Source organism: Heterodontus francisci, chromosome 35, assembly GCF_036365525.1.
Source record: "Heterodontus francisci isolate sHetFra1 chromosome 35, sHetFra1.hap1, whole genome shotgun sequence".
NCBI lineage: Eukaryota > Metazoa > Chordata > Chondrichthyes > Heterodontiformes > Heterodontidae > Heterodontus > Heterodontus francisci.
In genome coordinates this window covers 47,951,161-47,969,137 of record NC_090405.1, presented here as the reverse complement: position 1 = coordinate 47,969,137, position 17,977 = coordinate 47,951,161, and the positions used below count along the sequence as shown (strand labels likewise).

Sequence of the window (17,977 nt, the reverse complement as noted above, 5' to 3'; positions counted from 1 at the left end):
GTGAGGGCAATGAATGCGACTTCTCAGAAGCTGAGCTGTCAGACTGAATAATGGAGCCAGTGATCGTATCAACACCCATTGAAGCATTTCAGAAAGACCTCAGGGAAAAAGAAAGGTCACAGCATTGGTGCAGTACTGGAAGATGGCAGAAAATATAAAGCCATTGTAGCTGAACAACAGCACCTGCAAGCAGTAGGTGCAACCAACAGTATCGGAACCATGGCCAGGTCAAAAAGAGCAAACAAGCTATGTGGTAGGTGGGGTTGGTCCCAACCATGGCGAAATTGCCCTGCATTTCGAGACCTGTGCAAGGCGTGTGGTGTAAAAGGACACTGGGCCATCTATGCAGAAATTCTAGCTCGAAAGACGCAGCCACAGTAGGACAGGAGCCAACAGAAGACAGGCACAGCAACATGGCAACAGCAGCAAAGAAAGTACCAGAGACCTGCATAAATGCAAGCCAATGCATGAGGTCCACAGCAAAACAGACCTGAGACAAGACTCAGGTAGGAGCAAGTCTCAGTCAGAAGATGAACAGGCATTCCACATTGTGAACCTGACACACCATGTTGATGAAGTCCAATAATTGGAAGCTTTCACCACCATCAAAATCATGTACCCGAAGAAACCTGGTAAATACACACTCAAGGTCAATATTGACACTGGCGCTAGTGCAAATATCCTGCCTGTCCGAATCCTCAAAGATATGTACCGGAGTCATTGGAGATTGATGATATAACCGATAACTGCCAGGTTATCTGCTTACAGCGGGTCACCCATCCCTTGCAGTGGCACATTAACAATGCAATGCAGCTATGCCAAGTCAGTGTGGAAACCACAAACGTTCTACCTAGTAGGCACAAGCGGACCAGCAGTGGCAGGACTACCAGCGTGTAAGGAACTCAACATCATAACCATCCACGAGCATTGTCAAGGAGAAATCTCCAAGGGCTGGAACCCGCTTGCAAACTCCGACCAGCATGAAACAGTGCAGTCTGGAAACCCAGCAACAGCCCAACTATGCTGTGCCTTCACTTCTGCTCTTTCAAGAACTGCCAGCACCACAACAAGCCAGAATGGACATCTCCATGAGACCAAGTAATCTTCCCCTAACAAGTCCTCAACCTTGAGCCCCAAGCCTTCGGAGGCAGAAAATGAGAAAAGGTGAAGGACATGCAATGCCCTGAAGAGGCAGAGGAGGAATGAGTTGAAGCATTGTCTATTAGCTCTTCCAGATGAGGTGCCGGAGCTTTCCAAGAAAGATAAGGCTCCAAAAGTGGTCATCTTGAGAAAAGCAGCAGAGTACGTTAATAGACTGAAGGCGGAGAAACAGAAACTGAATGCAGAGAGGGAGAAACTTCAGAAAGAACAGCAACAGATGAGATGCAAAGTCCTTGAGAAAGAGTTGTCAACCACCAAGACGACCAATGGACTTTTGAGCCTCTATTCTTGTAAATTTCTTAATCTGTAGCCATGTGTAAATAATTTTGATGTTATCTAATGTTACGGTGTTTTTACTGTTAGTGTACAAGACTTATCTTTGGAAAGAATGAGGATGTTGTGTGATTGCCTTTAAGAGTAATGTACCTTTAAGATGAGCTATTGAGCCAAGTACCAGTATGTAGTCATGTGACTACATGCCAGTCTCACCCTGTACTTTAACATCAAGAGTCAGGTCCGGCAAATAGATAGCTCTGTATTGTAAAACTTCTCATTTCAGGTCAAATGAATTGTGGGACTAATTTAGACACCCGCGGCAACCATCACTGAGACTGCTGGTAGTCCTGAGGGAGAGACCTGCAGTTTGTGCCAAAACCTTCCACAGCACCAGAGGTAAGCAAGTTGTCATAGGAGAGCCGGAGGCTTGGCACCCGAGGTGGGGAAGCCCCTCATTTCATCAATACCGACCTAGGTCTAATGTTGGAGGCCGTGAGGGAGAGGAGGGAGGTCCTCTTCCTGGAGGGTGGCGGGAGGAGGCCACCTCGTTGTACAGCAGGGGCACCTCTTTGTTCGGCGTCATCTCCCTCTGACTCTGTTCCTCCTCCTCTCTCACCTCCTGCTCCTGACCCTCATGAACTGTCTCCTTCCAAGGCCTCATTGTCCTCAAGGTCCACGCCTCTCTGGAGGACCATTATGGAGTGTGCAGCAGACCACCACAATGACTGAGACCCATGCAGGTGGGTAGTGGAGGGCACCACCCAACCGGTCCAGGCACCAGAATCTCATCTTCAGAAGCCTGATGGCCTGCTCAGTGGTGCTCCGACTGAGCAGGTAACATTGGTTGTATTTCCTCTGTGTCTCCAACTGGAGCTCCAGTAGAGGGGTCAGTAACCATGTCTTCAAGGCATATCCCTTGTCCCCTAGGACCCATCCATGCACTTCGGGGGTTGGAATGAAGATCTGAGGCAGCCTGGACTGTTCGAAGATGAAGGATTCATGGCAACTGCCAGGAAAGTGAGCGCACACATGGAGGAAGCTCTTGTGGTCGTAGACCAGTTGGATGTCGAGGGAGTGGAAGCCCATCCTGTTGATGGATCTCACTGGCTCATTGTGGACGTCTTAGTGGCTACATGGGTGCCATCAATGATACCCTGCACCTGTGACTTTGAGGGCTACTGGCAGGATATGGTGAGCAGTGCGGCGAGGTGCAAGGTCTTCAGTGATGAGGACACTGATGACTGTGACCATCTGCCTGGAGAGTTGCAGTCTCTTGTGACATTGGGTCTCGGTTATATCCAGGTGGCTGCATCTTCAGCTGTAGATCCTGTGCTGAGGTTTGGTCTCCGTCATCTTCCTGCCCCCTTTTCCTTTTCTGTGCCCTCCTGATTTTTTTAAATTATTCGATGTCGGCGTCACTGGCCAGGCCAGCATTTGTTGCCCAGCCCTAATTGCCTTTGAACTGAGTGGCTTGCTGGGCCATTGCAGAGGGCATGTAAAAGTCAGCCACATTGCTGTGGGTCTGGAGTCACATGTAGGCCAGACCAGGTAAGGACGGCAGCTTTCCTTCCCTAAAGAACATTAGTGAACCAGTTGGGTTTTTACAACAATTGACAACGGTTTCGTGGTTGCCATTAGGCTAGCTTTTAATTCCAGATTTATTAATTGAATTCAGATGTCACCAGCTGCCGTGGTGGATTCGAACCCATGCTCCCAGAGCACTAGCCTGACTCTCTGGATTGCTAGTCCAGTGACATTACCACTATGCCACTGCCTCCTGATGCCTCAGGTTCTGCCCTTCCTGCGAAGGGTCTTCCCCCTCATTGCCACTAGGTCCAAAATCTGTCAGTTGGACCCCATTGCCGGCTGGAAGCTGCCTTTGGGCAGGTGGCCGTCCAATTTTCCGTGACAGCCTTGCCCCCTGCTCTTCTGTCCCTGCAATGCTAGAGTGGGGCTGGCGAAGGGGGAATGCCGACCCTGTTCAAAGCCTGGCTGAGTGCCCAGTCTCCATGCCACCAACATAGTGCCAAGGGCACCCCCTTACTAAGTGCCAAGTCCCCCTTTGCCCCACTGACCCTGTTATGTGGCCAGGTGATAACCTGGGACAGCCATGACTGGTTTCCCACTCTTTACCTGCCTCCCTTCAGCTAATCTGTTTCTGAAGGCGCGGGTACCCAGTGCACCCCTTTAAAAATTTCAACGTCATACCTCTTAATGAGCTTTTTATTGGCTTCAATTGGGAGGGGAGCAGGATTCATGTCTCACCCTCCCTTCCTCCCCTCCCTGCCCTGGTGATTATTGCCGGCGCCAGGAACCACACCTTGAAACTGACCTGCAGCCCAGTGCCGGTATTTTCGGGTCCCCCACCTCTGTTGCCGACATTGGGGGCCCGAAAATTCAGCTCATTGTCAGAACCAGAATAAGACTGTACAGATCTTCACCTTTTCCATTTGCTGACAGGCCTGTTGTATATTTCTGGCAGTTTGTGTTGTTTTTGCAGAATGCTCGTGTGTAATGATGTTAAGCGCTAGAGAAGTGACTGATCAATGAAGGTACTGTGAATGTGCTCTGTGCTGTGGTCTGTCTGTCTGCCTGCTATGCAGATAAAAAGGGATCTGTCAGTCTTTGCTGCCTCCTCTGCTGTATCCATCCATTAGCCCACTGATTTGCCATCTCCCCAGCTCTCCAAAGAGGGACAGGCCCCAGAGGTGAGCTAATTACACCTCTGTGCACCATGAATTTGCTTTCATATCGCATTACCTGAGGGAAAACAATAAGGCATCGATTCCACTTTACACCGCATGAGCTGAATTTAGATAAGCTACGAATGGGTCCCGCATTATCACTTTCCTCTCATCGTATAACAGACTGGAAATGGTATCAGAACGAGTGGGTATGGCATTGGGAGATTAGTGTTTTTGATAAATGCAACCTTCGAAAGTGGAAATGAGCTGACATCAGATACAACGTGTTTTTGCTAGTGTTGAATGGGAGATTATGTGGCTGATCAGATACAATAATCGCTTTATTTAAAGTGCGAGCAGTCTGTGTACAGATAAACACTGGATCCATTGCAAGGCATTTAGCATTCAGTTTGCAGAATTCACCTCATTGAAGCCCATCCCAGACAGTTTTCATTGTGCTTAATCCCTCCAGTCTGAATTTTTAAAAAATCATTTGAAATATTATTTCAGTTTTGAAGCACCTTGTAAAAGATATCTCTGTGTTGAAGTCCTGAAGCAATAACCCTGTTAATGTGTTCCACTATTATAAGGAAGGACATTAGTTGTTTAACCTTTCTGGTAAAGTAACAGCCTGAGGAGTCTCATATGGACTTTTACAGACAGGTGGGAAGTGGTGTGGGTGACTCCCACATTTCACCTCTTAACTGACTGCAGATAGTGTTTTAAAAATAATGTTTTAGTCCCTGAACATTTAAAGGGTCAAATAAATAGAAAAATGACAGGTTTTCTTATAAGTTAAAACAAAAGATATGCTTATTTTTTTCACAATAACTGAAAAATGTTCACAACTTCACCCACTCATGCATTCACACATACACACAAGAAAAGACAGCGAGTAGAGGGTAGCATGCAATTAGAGTCCAATTGTTGTAAAAGAGTTTGTTGTATTAAAAAACCTTTCAAAGCTTTTCAGGAGGAAATCTTTCAGCGGTGCGGGTCTGAATGTTCGTTGTCTTGAAAGGGATGAAGTGTTGCAGGCTAAGTGGTTAAGCTGCTATCTGAAGTCGATGGTAAAAATCCTGGTTCACTTTTGCAGATGGGGAGTTCCAAAGTCACCTTGCAATTTCTCTGCTGCAGTAATTAAAACATGTTAATAGCAGGGCTCCTGCTTATCTGGAACTGTATCACAGCTGTTCTGGCTGGAAAGGACCTTCTCTGGCTGTTCTGCCTCTCTCTCTCGCCAGAAAGAAATCTTTTGAGATAGAAACTTGTCAGGTTGGGGTGTCGGTCAGGTGAATAAGGGCGCTCGCCCCTGGGGTGATTCATACAATGTTCCAGGATATGGGAACCATTGTTACATGATGGCGTCTGAATGTGGTCCATTTTGTTAAATAGATGTTATTTCACACCTATTATTTTGGCCTTGGCTTCGGAGTCAGTCTGTCTGTAAAAGTCTTTGTTGGCTTTATTCCTGCAGATGGGAGTTGTTAGCATGGAATAAGCTGTTTACCACTTCAATGTGTTTTCCCCAAAGCTAATTCAGACGTGGATAATGGGTTTCGCCTTGAACAAACAAACATATTTATTGACAGGACAGGATGGGTCACCTGACTTGTATTCCATTTTGTTTGTGGCACAAATGTGTCCATTTTTTGTAGTTCAATTCAACAGTTGACTTTTATGTCATGATTCCTCCAGTTCATTTCATATTTCACAACTGTTCCCTCCGCGAGCATGTCAGACACAACATTAAAATCACCCAACATGATTTCAAGTTGTGTTTAACATAAAGGGATTGAAAGAAGAAACACTGAGTATTGATGATCAGTTTAAAAGTTATACTGTGATTGGGATGCAGTGGAGGAGCACAACAAACACTGACCTCCAAGGATCTAGAATAGTCTATGTTTTTCACACATGTCCCTTTTTTTTTTAAACAGATAATACAGGAGAAATTTCAGTGTTCTCAATGCAGTTGAACTTCAGGCTAACTGTATGAATCATTCTTAATCTCCGACCCTCGGATGCTCAGCACGGCAGCTCATCTCCCCACTACGTGTCCCATATTCCTCTGTGACCTTATATATTTCTGTTGAAACTGAACTGGGGCTAGTCTGTAATGGCAAGATTACATATTGATTCTGAAGACAATCAGGAGACTACTTAAGGTCTGTTCAAATTACTGAGCAGATTTCATCTATTGGGAAACAGTGAAAGACAGAAATCTAATTGACTGATAGAGAAAGCATTATTTTAAAGATTGAGAGTTACAGTTATGAAGGATTTTGACAAAGTAAGTAGGAAGAAACTGTTTCCACTGGCAGGAGTGTTGGTAACTAGAGGACACAGATTTAAAATACTTGGCAAAAAAGCCAGGGGAGTTGAGAATTTTTTTTTTACACAGCGAGTTATGATGATCTGGAATGCACTGCCTGAGTGGGTAGTGGAAGTAGATTCAGTAGTTACATTTAAGATGGAATTGGATAATACGCGTGAAAAGAAATAATTTGCAGGGCTATGGGGAAAGAGTGAAGGAGTGGAATTAATTGGATAGTTCTTTCAAAGAGCTAGCACCGGCATGATAAACCGAATGGCCTCCTTCCTTGCTGTATGGTTCAGTGATTCTATGATCAATTTATTTTTAACTTGCCTTAGCACTCCTTTATAGGCCAGAACTAGTATAAGATAGGCACTAATGAATCCAGTAAGGAATTCAGGAGAAACTTCTTTACTCACAGAGTGGTGAGAATGTTGGAGTGGTTGAGATGAATAGCATAGATGCATTTAAGGGGGAGCTAGATAAACACATGAGGGAGAGGGAATAGAAGGACATGTTCATTATATTAGAGTCATAGAGTCGTACAGCATAGAAACAGGCCCTTCGGCCCACCGCGTCCATGCCGACCATAATGCCTATCTATACTAATCCTACCTGCCTGCATTAATTTCATATCCCTCTATGTCTTGCTCATTCAAGTAACTGTCCAGATGCCTCTTAAATGTTGCTACTGTTCCACCACCTCCTCTGGCAGCTCATTCCAGATACCCACTATTCTTTGTGTGAAAAATTTACCCCTTTGATCCCCTTTAAACCTCCTCCCTCTCACCTTAAATCTATGCCCTCTAGTTTTAGTCATCCCTACCATGGGAAACAGACTCTGGCTATCTACCCTATCTATGCCTCTCATAATTTTATATACCTCTATCATGTCCCCTCTCAGCCTCCTTCGCTCTAGGGAAAGCAAACCCGGCCTATCCAATCTCTCTTTATAACTTAAGCCCTCCAAACCAGGCAACATCCTTGTGAATCTTTGCTGCACCCTTTCTACCTTAATCACATCTTTCCTGTAGTGCGGCAACCAGAACTACACACAGTACTCCAAATGCGGCCTGACCAGTTATGTACAACTGTAACATGACGTCCCAACTCTTGTACTCAATGCCTCGGCCGATGAAGGCAAGCATGCCATACGCCTTCTTCACCACCCTGTCTACCTGGGTTGACACTTTCAGGGAACTATGTACTTGCACCCCAAGGTCTCTCTGCTCAACAACACTCCCCAGGGCCCCGCCATTCACTGTATATGTCCTGCCCTGGTTTAACTTCCCAAAATGCATCATTTCGCACTTGTCTGCGTTAAATTCCATTTGCCAATCCCTTGCCCGCTTTCGCAGTTTATCTGTATCCTGTTATAACCTTAGACAACCTTCTTCACTGTTCACTATACCACCAATTTTGGTGTCATCTGCAAACTTAGTAATTATGCCCCCTACATTCACATCCAAGTCATTACTATATATGACAGACAACAGAGGGCCCAGCACTGATCCCTGCGACACACCACAGGTCACTGGCCTCCAATCTGAAAAACAACCCTCCACCTTCTATCACCAAGCCAATTTTGTATCCAATTGGCTAGCTCACCCTGGATCCCATGTGTTTGAACCTTCTGGATCAAATGAAGTAGGATGGGAGGAGGTTCGTGTGGAGCATAAACACTGACATAGACCAGTTAGGCTGAATGGCCTGTTTCTGTCCTGTAAATACGATGCAAAATAGCATGCCTGTGTGGCCAGCGGCCTGTGGGTTTAGAAGATGGCAGTATTTAGTCACACTGAACAATATACAAACCTCTGCAAATTATCATGAAGTTGTTCAGAAACCGTTAAATTCTTGCCTTTATCTCAGGAACCCTGGAACAGGAGAAGACCATTCAGCCCCTCGACTGTTCCAACGTGCAATCAGATCAAACTGATCTGTATCTTAACTCCAGTTACCCGCCTTGGTCCCGGAACCCTTAATAACATCTTCTAACAAAAATCTATTAATCTCAATTTTGAGATATTTAATTGACCCCCCCCCCCCACCCCCCACCCCGCCAGCCTCAACAGCTTAATGGGGGAGGGAGTTCCAGATTTCTATCATCAAGTACCTCAAGTACCATTAACCGACTCTTAAACTTTTTCAAAAAAGTGCAATGGTGTAGATTTTCAGGTTGACTCTCGGGCATAAGAAGTGGCCATAATTTACCGCCACATGTTTATAAGTTACCTCTTACTCACAAATAGAATAAGCTAGCAGAATATACATTTTATGTATATTGTTACATAATATATCAAGATCTTTGTGGATCTGGTGCATGATGCAGACAGCGCAACAGAAATATGAAGAACAGATAGTTTCTATAATGACAGTCTCTCCACATCACCAAGTTTAAGCCTGGAGCTGAGAATTTACCCCAATAAATTTGCCCCTTTCTCTGAATCCTCTGTGGCCCAATCATACCATGCCCACCATCACCCAGTCTGAGCCCAGCCAGCTCAACGCTGACCTGTTGAGAGGAGGAGTCAGTGGAAAAGAGTCCCTCTTGTGCAAATCAAAGGTACAAATGTGTTTGTAACTAAAAGAAATTACCATAATTAAAATATTATTATTAAGGAATCCTATGGCACTGGCAGAAAATGAGCCTCAACCAACAATTATGTATCAATCAACATGCTCAAAAGAGATTCACTGATCACATTGCTGTTTGTGGGATCTTGTGTATATATATATATATGTATGTATCTTGTATGTATGTATCTTGTATATATGCTTCCATGTTTGCTTACCTAACAGTAGCTAAACTCTGATCATAATTTACTGGCTGTGAAACACTTTGGCACATGCTGACATCTCCTGGACTGATTTTGGTCACCTACGAGGGTCGGAGATGAATTTACCAGGTTATTTTCCCTCCAGATTGGCCTGGATTTTCTCGCCTCTTGCGGGAGATCGCAGTTTCGGCTGGGGTGGGGTGTATATATTGTGATGCACCAAGTATCAGAATTGTGTGGGACAGGCTGGATGGACCAGGGGGTCTTGTCCTGTCCGTCACTGCACAATTTGTGAGAACTTACAAACAATGATTAAACCTTTTCCCTCTGCTCGGTGTGATTCGGAACTATAACGCATTTGCTCACTGAGCCAGAGAGGGTCCCTTCTCCTTTTCCCAATGTCAGAAATAAGAGTTCAAACTTAAAATATTGCTGTGTTTGTATAATGGATCAGTGGTTCTCAAACTTAAATGGTGGAAGGCCCCCCTTTCTAATGGATTAGTAATCACGGATCCTCCATCTAAATTGTAACACTATAAAATACTTATAATGTGAAAGTGCTGCAGCTAAAGAGTGTTTTAATAATGCTTTTAAGAAAACAGGTATTTGCTTTCATGCTGCTTTCAGCACTCCTCCATCTGCACTCCTAGATGAGACTGCCAGTCAACTCAGCACGGCACATGTGGCTGTTGCACTCAGCTCGTGGCTCGCACTTTCACATGATTTTGCGGACCCCCCCCCAGGAAAGTCTAGGGGTCTGCAGATCCCAGTTTGAGAGCCACTGTAATAGGTTACAAATAAATTTGAAGTTATAAGAACCTATCATTAATGAGGCTTCCAGTATGAGTAGATTTTGCTTCTTAGTTAGATCATTAATTGCCCCTCATTAAAATATAAATTCAATAGCATTTAAAATCCCACATTTTACTCATAGTTTGAGGAATGCACCATTCTCTTGAAATGAAATGCCTTTTCTTTGCAAATAAAACAAGTTTGTTTCCATGGTAACTTTCTTAAGGGTTGTAATTAACCTCCCTTCCCCCGTGTTCAGCCATGCTCGGCCACTGTATTATCAGCTGTTGCTAAGGCAAGTTGTGTTGTAGCGACCGCAAGAGGTGAGCCGACAAAGCATTTGTTGTGCACCCAAGGATTGAGATTGCAATAATAACTGTGGCAGACAGCCCAAGCCTTTGCAGATCAACTGATTGCTCACTGCAGTACGGCTAGGGAGGGCTGTTCCATCTGCAGAAATTGAAGAGGCAGTTTATGGTCAGGCACCTCTTCCAAGACTATCATACAAACACTGTTTGCCAAGAAACAGACACTTGAACTGTTGCACCCATGTAATGACTGGGTTCGTGGTTCCTTTACTTTGTATTAGCAGTTTCCCGAGCTCAATTGTGCTAACGGTTGCTATTGTGAACACACATCAACATTTGATCTCAGTGGTAACTAGGTAGAGACTACTTAGCAACCTTTTAAAGGGAGGCAGCGGAAGTGAGAAGGGCACATGAGCAAGTTGGCTACTGGGTACCTTGTGTACTCTATGTATGAGAAAAGGGGACGGTAACTCCCAGGTTTACACTGGATGTTATAAGTTAGGAGAAGGTTGGCTTATACTCAGAATGCATCAAATGGCTGCATACTACAGGCCCCATACATCAACTGTGAGTATTTGAGAAAAGAAACTAAGCTTGGCCTCTACAGAAAACTCCCCTTTAGGGAAGTTGTCTTTTAATTTTCATACAGTCTGAGTTTTGGTGCCCAGTTGTTGCATAGCTTTGTATCAACATTACAGAACTTGCAAAATGGAAATGTAACTCGGCAAATTAATTTCTGTACAGGTAAGCGTGAGGGGTAGCATTTTATTAGAAAGGATAAGGAAGCCATAAACTTCTTGGAAAATAAGAATCTAAGTAGGATAAAGGAGCAAAGGGATCTAGAGGTACAGATTTACAACTCATTAAAAGCAGCAACACAGGTTAACACAAGGCCATGAAAATGCAAACAAAACATTTCTAAAGAAACAGAATTGAAAATCAGAGAAGTTGTGTTAAACTTGTACAGAACCTTGGTTAGACCACACTGTGCACAGTTCTGGGCCAGGATGTTCCATCGCCCGTAGGGTCGAGAACGGGAGCGGGCGCACTTTGACATGCCATCTGGCAGCATTATTTTCCGAGTCCCGATGCCTTCAGAACACACTGGTATTTTCAAAGTGAAGGCAGGTGGTGGGGAGCCAGGAGTGAGGCTGTTGGCCCTCCGATGTCCTGCCTCCTCTCTTCTGAAAGGCAGTGGCAGGGCCCCGTCATGGCGACACAGATGCAGTTTGAAAATCAAGCCCCTGGTCTCCATATTACAAGAAGGATATGGAGCCACTGGAGAAGGTACAACGAAGATTTGTAAGGATGATGCCAGATTGAGATGTTGTGATGATCAGTAAAGACTGAACAGGCTGACCTGATGGAGGTCTTTTAAGTTATGAAGGGTAGAGCTAGAGGAAATGTTTCTGCTTGTGGGGGAAACCAAAACTAGGGGTTATAAATATAAGATAGTCACTAATAAATCCAGTAGAGAATTAAGGAGAAACTTCTTTACCCAGAGAGTGGTTGGAATGTGGAACTCGCTACTACAGGGTGTTGTTTTAGAGAATAGCACAGAAGTCTTTAGGGGAAAGCTAGATGAACACGTGAGGGAGAAAGGAATCGAAGTTATGCTGATAGGGTGGGATGAAGAGGAGTGGGAGGAGGCTCGTGTGGAGCAGAAACGCTTGTTGGGCGAATGACCTGTTTCAGTAAATTCTATGTAATTCTTTGTAACATAGTTATAGTACCTAAATAATGAGTTGATTCATCTACGAGTCTTCAGATCAACATAAGCTCATAATGCAAATTGCTAATAGAGAAATATTCTAGAAATGCCCCTGAGAACTCCAGACTGAATAGGAGTCACCTTCCTATCTCCCAGAAGCAGCACCTTTATAAATTGTGACCAGCAATAAAATTATAGATTATTAAAGCTATGCTCCCTTTCTCCATGGTTTCTGGCTGGGATCACTGAATTTACTCCAAAATGTCAGGGATAGATTCTTTGTCAGATCTGGGAGCTGGGAAGATAATTGGATCCATTTATAAGACTGAGCAAAATGATAAGGGAAGAGGAAGATAGAGGAACAGGTAAGAGTCAGATGCACTGAGTTTGATCATGAAGGAACAGTTAATGGGTTTAATAGGGAAAAATATATATTTTTAAAAAGCTGTAAAAAGATTTTTTTTTTAAAATACTGGATGGTTATGGATAAAATGTGGGGCTGTGGGACTTTCAAAGAGCAAGCATAGGCATGAGTGGCCTCTTTCTGTGCTGTAGATTTCTGTGATTCTATATACAAATGTGATCTTACTGAGATTGCAAGTCTTCACAAAGACAAATGCAGTGAGCTGCAGGGCTGGGCAGTGGGACCAAGGTTTGATTTCCCCATTTGCCTGTGTTTTTGCCCTCTGCCATGGCCAGTGCAGATGGTGAGTGAATCAATTGCCGACTACTCTTGTATGTCCCCTGGCACATTGGTCAGTGTCGGGGGCTTGGTTGCCATCTGGCAGCGGGCTGTTCTCTGAGCTACAGTCAGTGCAGGGGATATGTAACATCTCTGTGTCTATTATACGCTAATAGAGAGATAACACAGACAAAGAATTCCCTAGTTGCTACTTGTTGTGGAATCCCAAGTATGTTCATTTTGATGCATTTGGAGCACCCAGCAACAGAGCATCTTATCCCCCAGACTGCAAATCACAAACGCTGGATCTTCTACTCTTGTTCCTTATCTATATTCTGCCCACAATGGATATCTGTCTGATTATCAGTTTAAATAAAGCATGAGCATCACTGATTAATGGACCTTCATTCATATAGCGCCTTTTGGGACCTCAGCATATCCCAAAGCACTTTGCAGCCAATTAAGTACTTGTTGAAGTTTGGTCACTGTTCCAATGTTCCCAGAAACATCAATGTATGAATGACCAATTATCGGTTTCAGTAATGTTGATTGAAAGATAAATGTTAACAATATTAATACTATATTCTTTGGACACTAGTGTTTTATATTACTTTGTATTCTATGGAAGCATGTGCAATAGTAATTTTCAAAAGTGAATTGGATATACACATGAGGGGGGAAAATTGCCATGCTATGGGGAAAGTGCAAGGGGAGTGGGACTAATAGGATAGCTCTTTCAAAGAGCTAGCACAGGCACAATAGGCTGAATGGCCTCCTTCTGTGCTGTATAATCCCATAATTTAACAGCATAAATTGAAGCTCTTGCAATAATTTAAAAAAAAATTATAGATTGAAAAGAATATCTTAAAAAAACAAACAAGAGTCTGTTCAGTTTATCCTAACATGTTCTAAGGCATCATTCTTGTGACATTTATCTTATTGCTGTTTCTGGTTTTAAAATTAGCATTGTGTAGCTCTGCTGAATTATTACATAGGAACTGTGTCTAAGATGCAGACGAAGATCAAACTCTTCCTGTTGCCTTTATATTTTGCTTGTGAACAAATCCAAAGTTAAAGGCAGTTGCTGAGAGATATCAGTCTCGCAAGTCTGCAAATTAGAGATGACCTTCTTGAAAGAAAATCTTTCTTTTCAAATTCACATATTAACATCCAAGAATATAAGATTTATAACTGGTGAAAGAACCAGAATCGTGACGAGGAGAGATTATTTTACCCAGTGAGTTGTTGTGATCTGGAATGTGCTGCCTGAACGGATGATGGAAGCAGATTCAATAGTAACTTTCAAAAGGGAACTGGATAAATATGTGAAGGAGAAAGATTTGCACAGCAGGGGATTGACAGTAATTGGAAGAGCTGGAACAGGCTGAATGGCTGCTTTCTGTTCTGTATGAGTTGTGGTTCAGTCAAGAGCACTCTCGCCTCTGAGTCAGACGTTTGTGGGTTCAAGTCCCACTCCAGTGGCTTGAGCACAACAATCTCGGCTGATCCTCCAGTGGTATTTGAATGAGACATTAAACTGAGGCCCTCTGTGCCCGCTCAGCTGGATGTAAGAGAACCCATGGAACTATTTCAAAGAAGAGCAGGGGAGTTATCCCTGATGTCCTGCCCAATGTTTATCCCTAAACCAACATCATGAAAACCAATTATCTGGCGGTTATCACATTGCTGTATTATCACAATACAGTTCATATTTCTTGGGCTAGGATCTCAAATGCAATTTATAAAATCATTCAGCAGTTGGAAAATCAGATTGAACAACGTATCAAAAAAATGGAAGTTATGTTGAAGAGGTTTATCAGGATGTTGCCTGGTCTGGAGGGCATTAGCTATGAGGAGAGGTTGGATAAACTCGGATTGTTTTCACTGGAACGACGGAGGTGGAGGGGCGACATGATAGAGGTTTACAAAGTTATGAGCGGCATGGACAGAGTGGATAGTCAGAAGCTTTTTCCCAGGGTGGAAGAGTCAGTTACTAGGGGACATAGGTTTAAGGTGCGAGGGGCAAAGTTTAGAGGGGATGTGCGAGGCAAGTTCTTTACACAGAGGGTGGTGAGTGCCTGGCACTTGCTGCCGGGGGAGGTGGTGGAAGCAGGTACGATAGCGACGTTTAAGAGACATCTTGACACATACATGAATAGGATGGGAATAGAGGGATACGGTCCCCGGAAGTGCAGAAGGTTTTAGTTTAGGCAGGCATCAAGATCGGCGCAGGCTTGGAGGGCCGAATGGCCTGTTCCTGTGCTGTACTGTTCTTTGTTCTTTGTTTGTTCTTTGAAGCCAAGAATTTTTTTTTAAACTCTATTGTCTTAAAACTTTGGTTTATGCTTTCAAAGGCCATTTATCGTTTGCTTCTATCCTGTGCTCATCAAAAGTTATTCAAGTTTAACGTTGCACAAGGACATTCTACACAGCCTGTCTAGACTTCAGGATCTCCCAAAGTGCTTTATTGAAGAACTTTTGAAATATGGCCACTGTTGTAATTTAGGAACTGCAACAGCCAATTTGCATTTAAGTTCCCACAGACAACAATGGATAAACAAATCTTGAAAGAAAATCTTTCTCTTCAATATGGGCGGCACAGTGGCGCAGTGGTTGGCACCGCAGCCTCACAGCTCCAGGGACCTGGGTTCGATTCTGGGTACTGCTTGTGCGGAATTTTCAAGTTCTCCCTGTGACCGCGTGGGTTTTCGCTCGGTGATCCGGTTTCCTCCCACATCCAAAAGACTTGCAGGTGATAGGTAAATTGGCCGTTGTAAATTGCCCCTAGTACAGGTAGATGGTAGGGAATATGGGATTACTGTAGGGTTAGTATAAATGGGTGGTTGTTGGGCGGCACAGACTTGGTGGGCCGAAGGGCCTGTTTCAGTGCTGTATCTCTAAATAAAAATAAATTCACATATTAGCATCCAAGAACATAAGATTTATAATTGGCTAAAGAACCAGAATTGTGAGGAGGAGAGATTACTTTACCCAGTGAGTTGTTATGATCTGGAATGCACACCCCTGAACGGGTGATGGAAGCAGATTCAATAGTAATTTTCAAAAGGGAATTGGATAAATATGTGAAGAAGAAAGATTTGCACAGCAGGGGATTGACAGTAATTGGAAGAGCTTGAACAGGCATGATGGGCTGAATGGTCTCCTATTCTGTATGAGCTGTGATCTTTTCCTGATATATATTAATAATCTAGACCTTGGTGTACAGGGCACAATTTCAAAATTTTCAGATGATATGAAACTTGGAAGCATTGTGAACTGTGAGGAGGATACTGTAGAACTCCAAAAGGACATAGACAAGTTGGTGGAATGGGCAGACAGGTGGCAGATAAAGTTCAATGCGGAGAAATGTGAAGTGATAGAATTTGGTCGGAAGAACATGGAGAGACAGTATAACATAAAGGGTACAATTCTAAAGGAGGTGCAGAAGCAGAGGGACTCAGGTGTACATGTGCATAAGTCATTAAAGGTGGCAGGACAGGTGGAGAGAGCGGTTAATAAACCAGTATCCTGGGCTTTATTAATAGGGGCACAGAGTAAGGAGGTTATATTGAATTTGTATAACACACCAGTTTGGCCTCAGCTGGGGTATTGTGAACAGTTCTGCGCGCCACACTTTAGGAAAGACGTGAGAGCATTGGAGAGAGTACAGAAAAGATTCACGAGAATGGTTTCAGGGCTAAAGAATTTCAGTTATGAAGATAGATTGGAGAAGTTAGGACTGTTTTCCTTGGGAGAAGAGAAGGCCGAGAGTTGATTTGATAGAGGTATTCAAAATCATGAGGGGTCTGGACAGAGTAGATAGAGAGAAACTGTTCCCACTCATGAAAGGATCGAGAACGAGAGGGCAGAGATTTAAAGTATTTGGTAACAGAAGCAAAAGTGACATGGGGGGAAAAACATTTTCACACATCGAGTGGCTAAGGTCTGGAATGCGCTGCCTGAGAATGTGGTGGAGACAGGTTCAATTGAAGCATTCAAAAGGGAATTCGACTGTTATATGAAAAGAATGAATGTGCAGGGTTACGGGGAGAAGGCAGGGGACTGGAACTGAATGAATTGCTCTTTCGAAGAGCCAGTGAGGACACGATGGGCCGAATGGCCTCCTTCTGCACTGTAACGATTCTGTGATTCTGTGATAATGACCAGCTGATCTGTTTTCAGTGATGTTGGTTGAGGGGTAAATATTGGAGAATTCTCACACTTTTCTTTGAATAGTGTCATGGGATCTTTTGAGTCCATTTGAGAGGGCTGGAGGGCGCCCCAGTTTAACATCTTGTCCAGCAGACAGTGCAGCACTCTTGGATTGCATACTCAAGTCTCTGGAGTGGGACTTAAATCCCCAACCTACTGACTCGGGCAAGACTGCTACCAATTGAGCCATAATGGTCCATTTTGGGTTGTGGTACCCAAATAAGGAAAACAGCGTTTTGATTGATCAGCTGGGAGCTTATTCCAAACACCGCTTCTTTCAGCCAATTGTGGCACTATATTGTAGCTTCATAGTGATGGCGGATAATTCATTGCCTTACTTTTCTCTGTTCAACATGTACTCCAGGATGGGAGAGATTTGAGAGAACTCATTAGTGGGTTAAGAAGGGTTCAAATGTCGTGTTCCACAGATATAAAGAAACTGTATTTAACCAATACTTTTTTTTTTCCCCGTGAAGTTAATCTTTGCTTTGCCTGACCGGTATTCTTCCTTCTTTTCCAGCTTCAGCAAGACAGAGTTAGTCTTCCGCCCTACGATGCACTGGCACAAATTCTTCCGGAGTATGACTACCTTTTCCGCAGTGCTCATCCAAAAGAGAGGCAAAAGAGGGAACAGCAGCCGGCAGTCAGAGCTCCCAGTCCTCCTCAGACCCAGCAAGCCGCTGTGGTCTCTCAGAAAAGGTGGAGCTTCTTTTTCGCTTGTTTCCAGCTTGTGTAGATCATGTAATCTGGCGAACCATTAATTTGCAGGATCGCTAACCAATCTGTAGGCACACAAGCCATTCTGAAGCAGAAAAGAGAAAAGTTAACTTTGGGTCAAGTCCCTTGCTTTGGATTCTATTCACTGCACTGTGGGATAAAACGCTGTTTCTAATCTCTGACCGTGCCTAGGGTTTGCAAATTTTGTGCTTGTGGCTTTCGGTCCTGTGCACGTTGTCCAAGTGAAATGTCAATTAGAATCTGTATTAACCCCGCCCATGTGGTGGAGCAGACTGATCAATGCTGGTTTTTCTTCCACTTCAGTGATGAGCTGTTT

General features: G+C 43.9%; 1 protein-coding gene across 10 annotated transcripts in view; it reads left to right on the top strand.

The window, feature by feature from the left end:
- Positions 1 to 17,977, top strand: part of ccdc33 (coiled-coil domain containing 33) — a 304,008-nt gene that overhangs the window by 237,922 nt on the left and 48,109 nt on the right. For all 10 annotated transcript variants that reach the window (XM_068015481.1, XM_068015480.1, XM_068015479.1 and 7 more), the window contains one exon: positions 17,444 to 17,622. In XM_068015481.1, the coding sequence (XP_067871582.1) occupies positions 17,444 to 17,622 (179 nt within the window). The remainder of the gene's footprint in view (positions 1 to 17,443; positions 17,623 to 17,977) is intronic.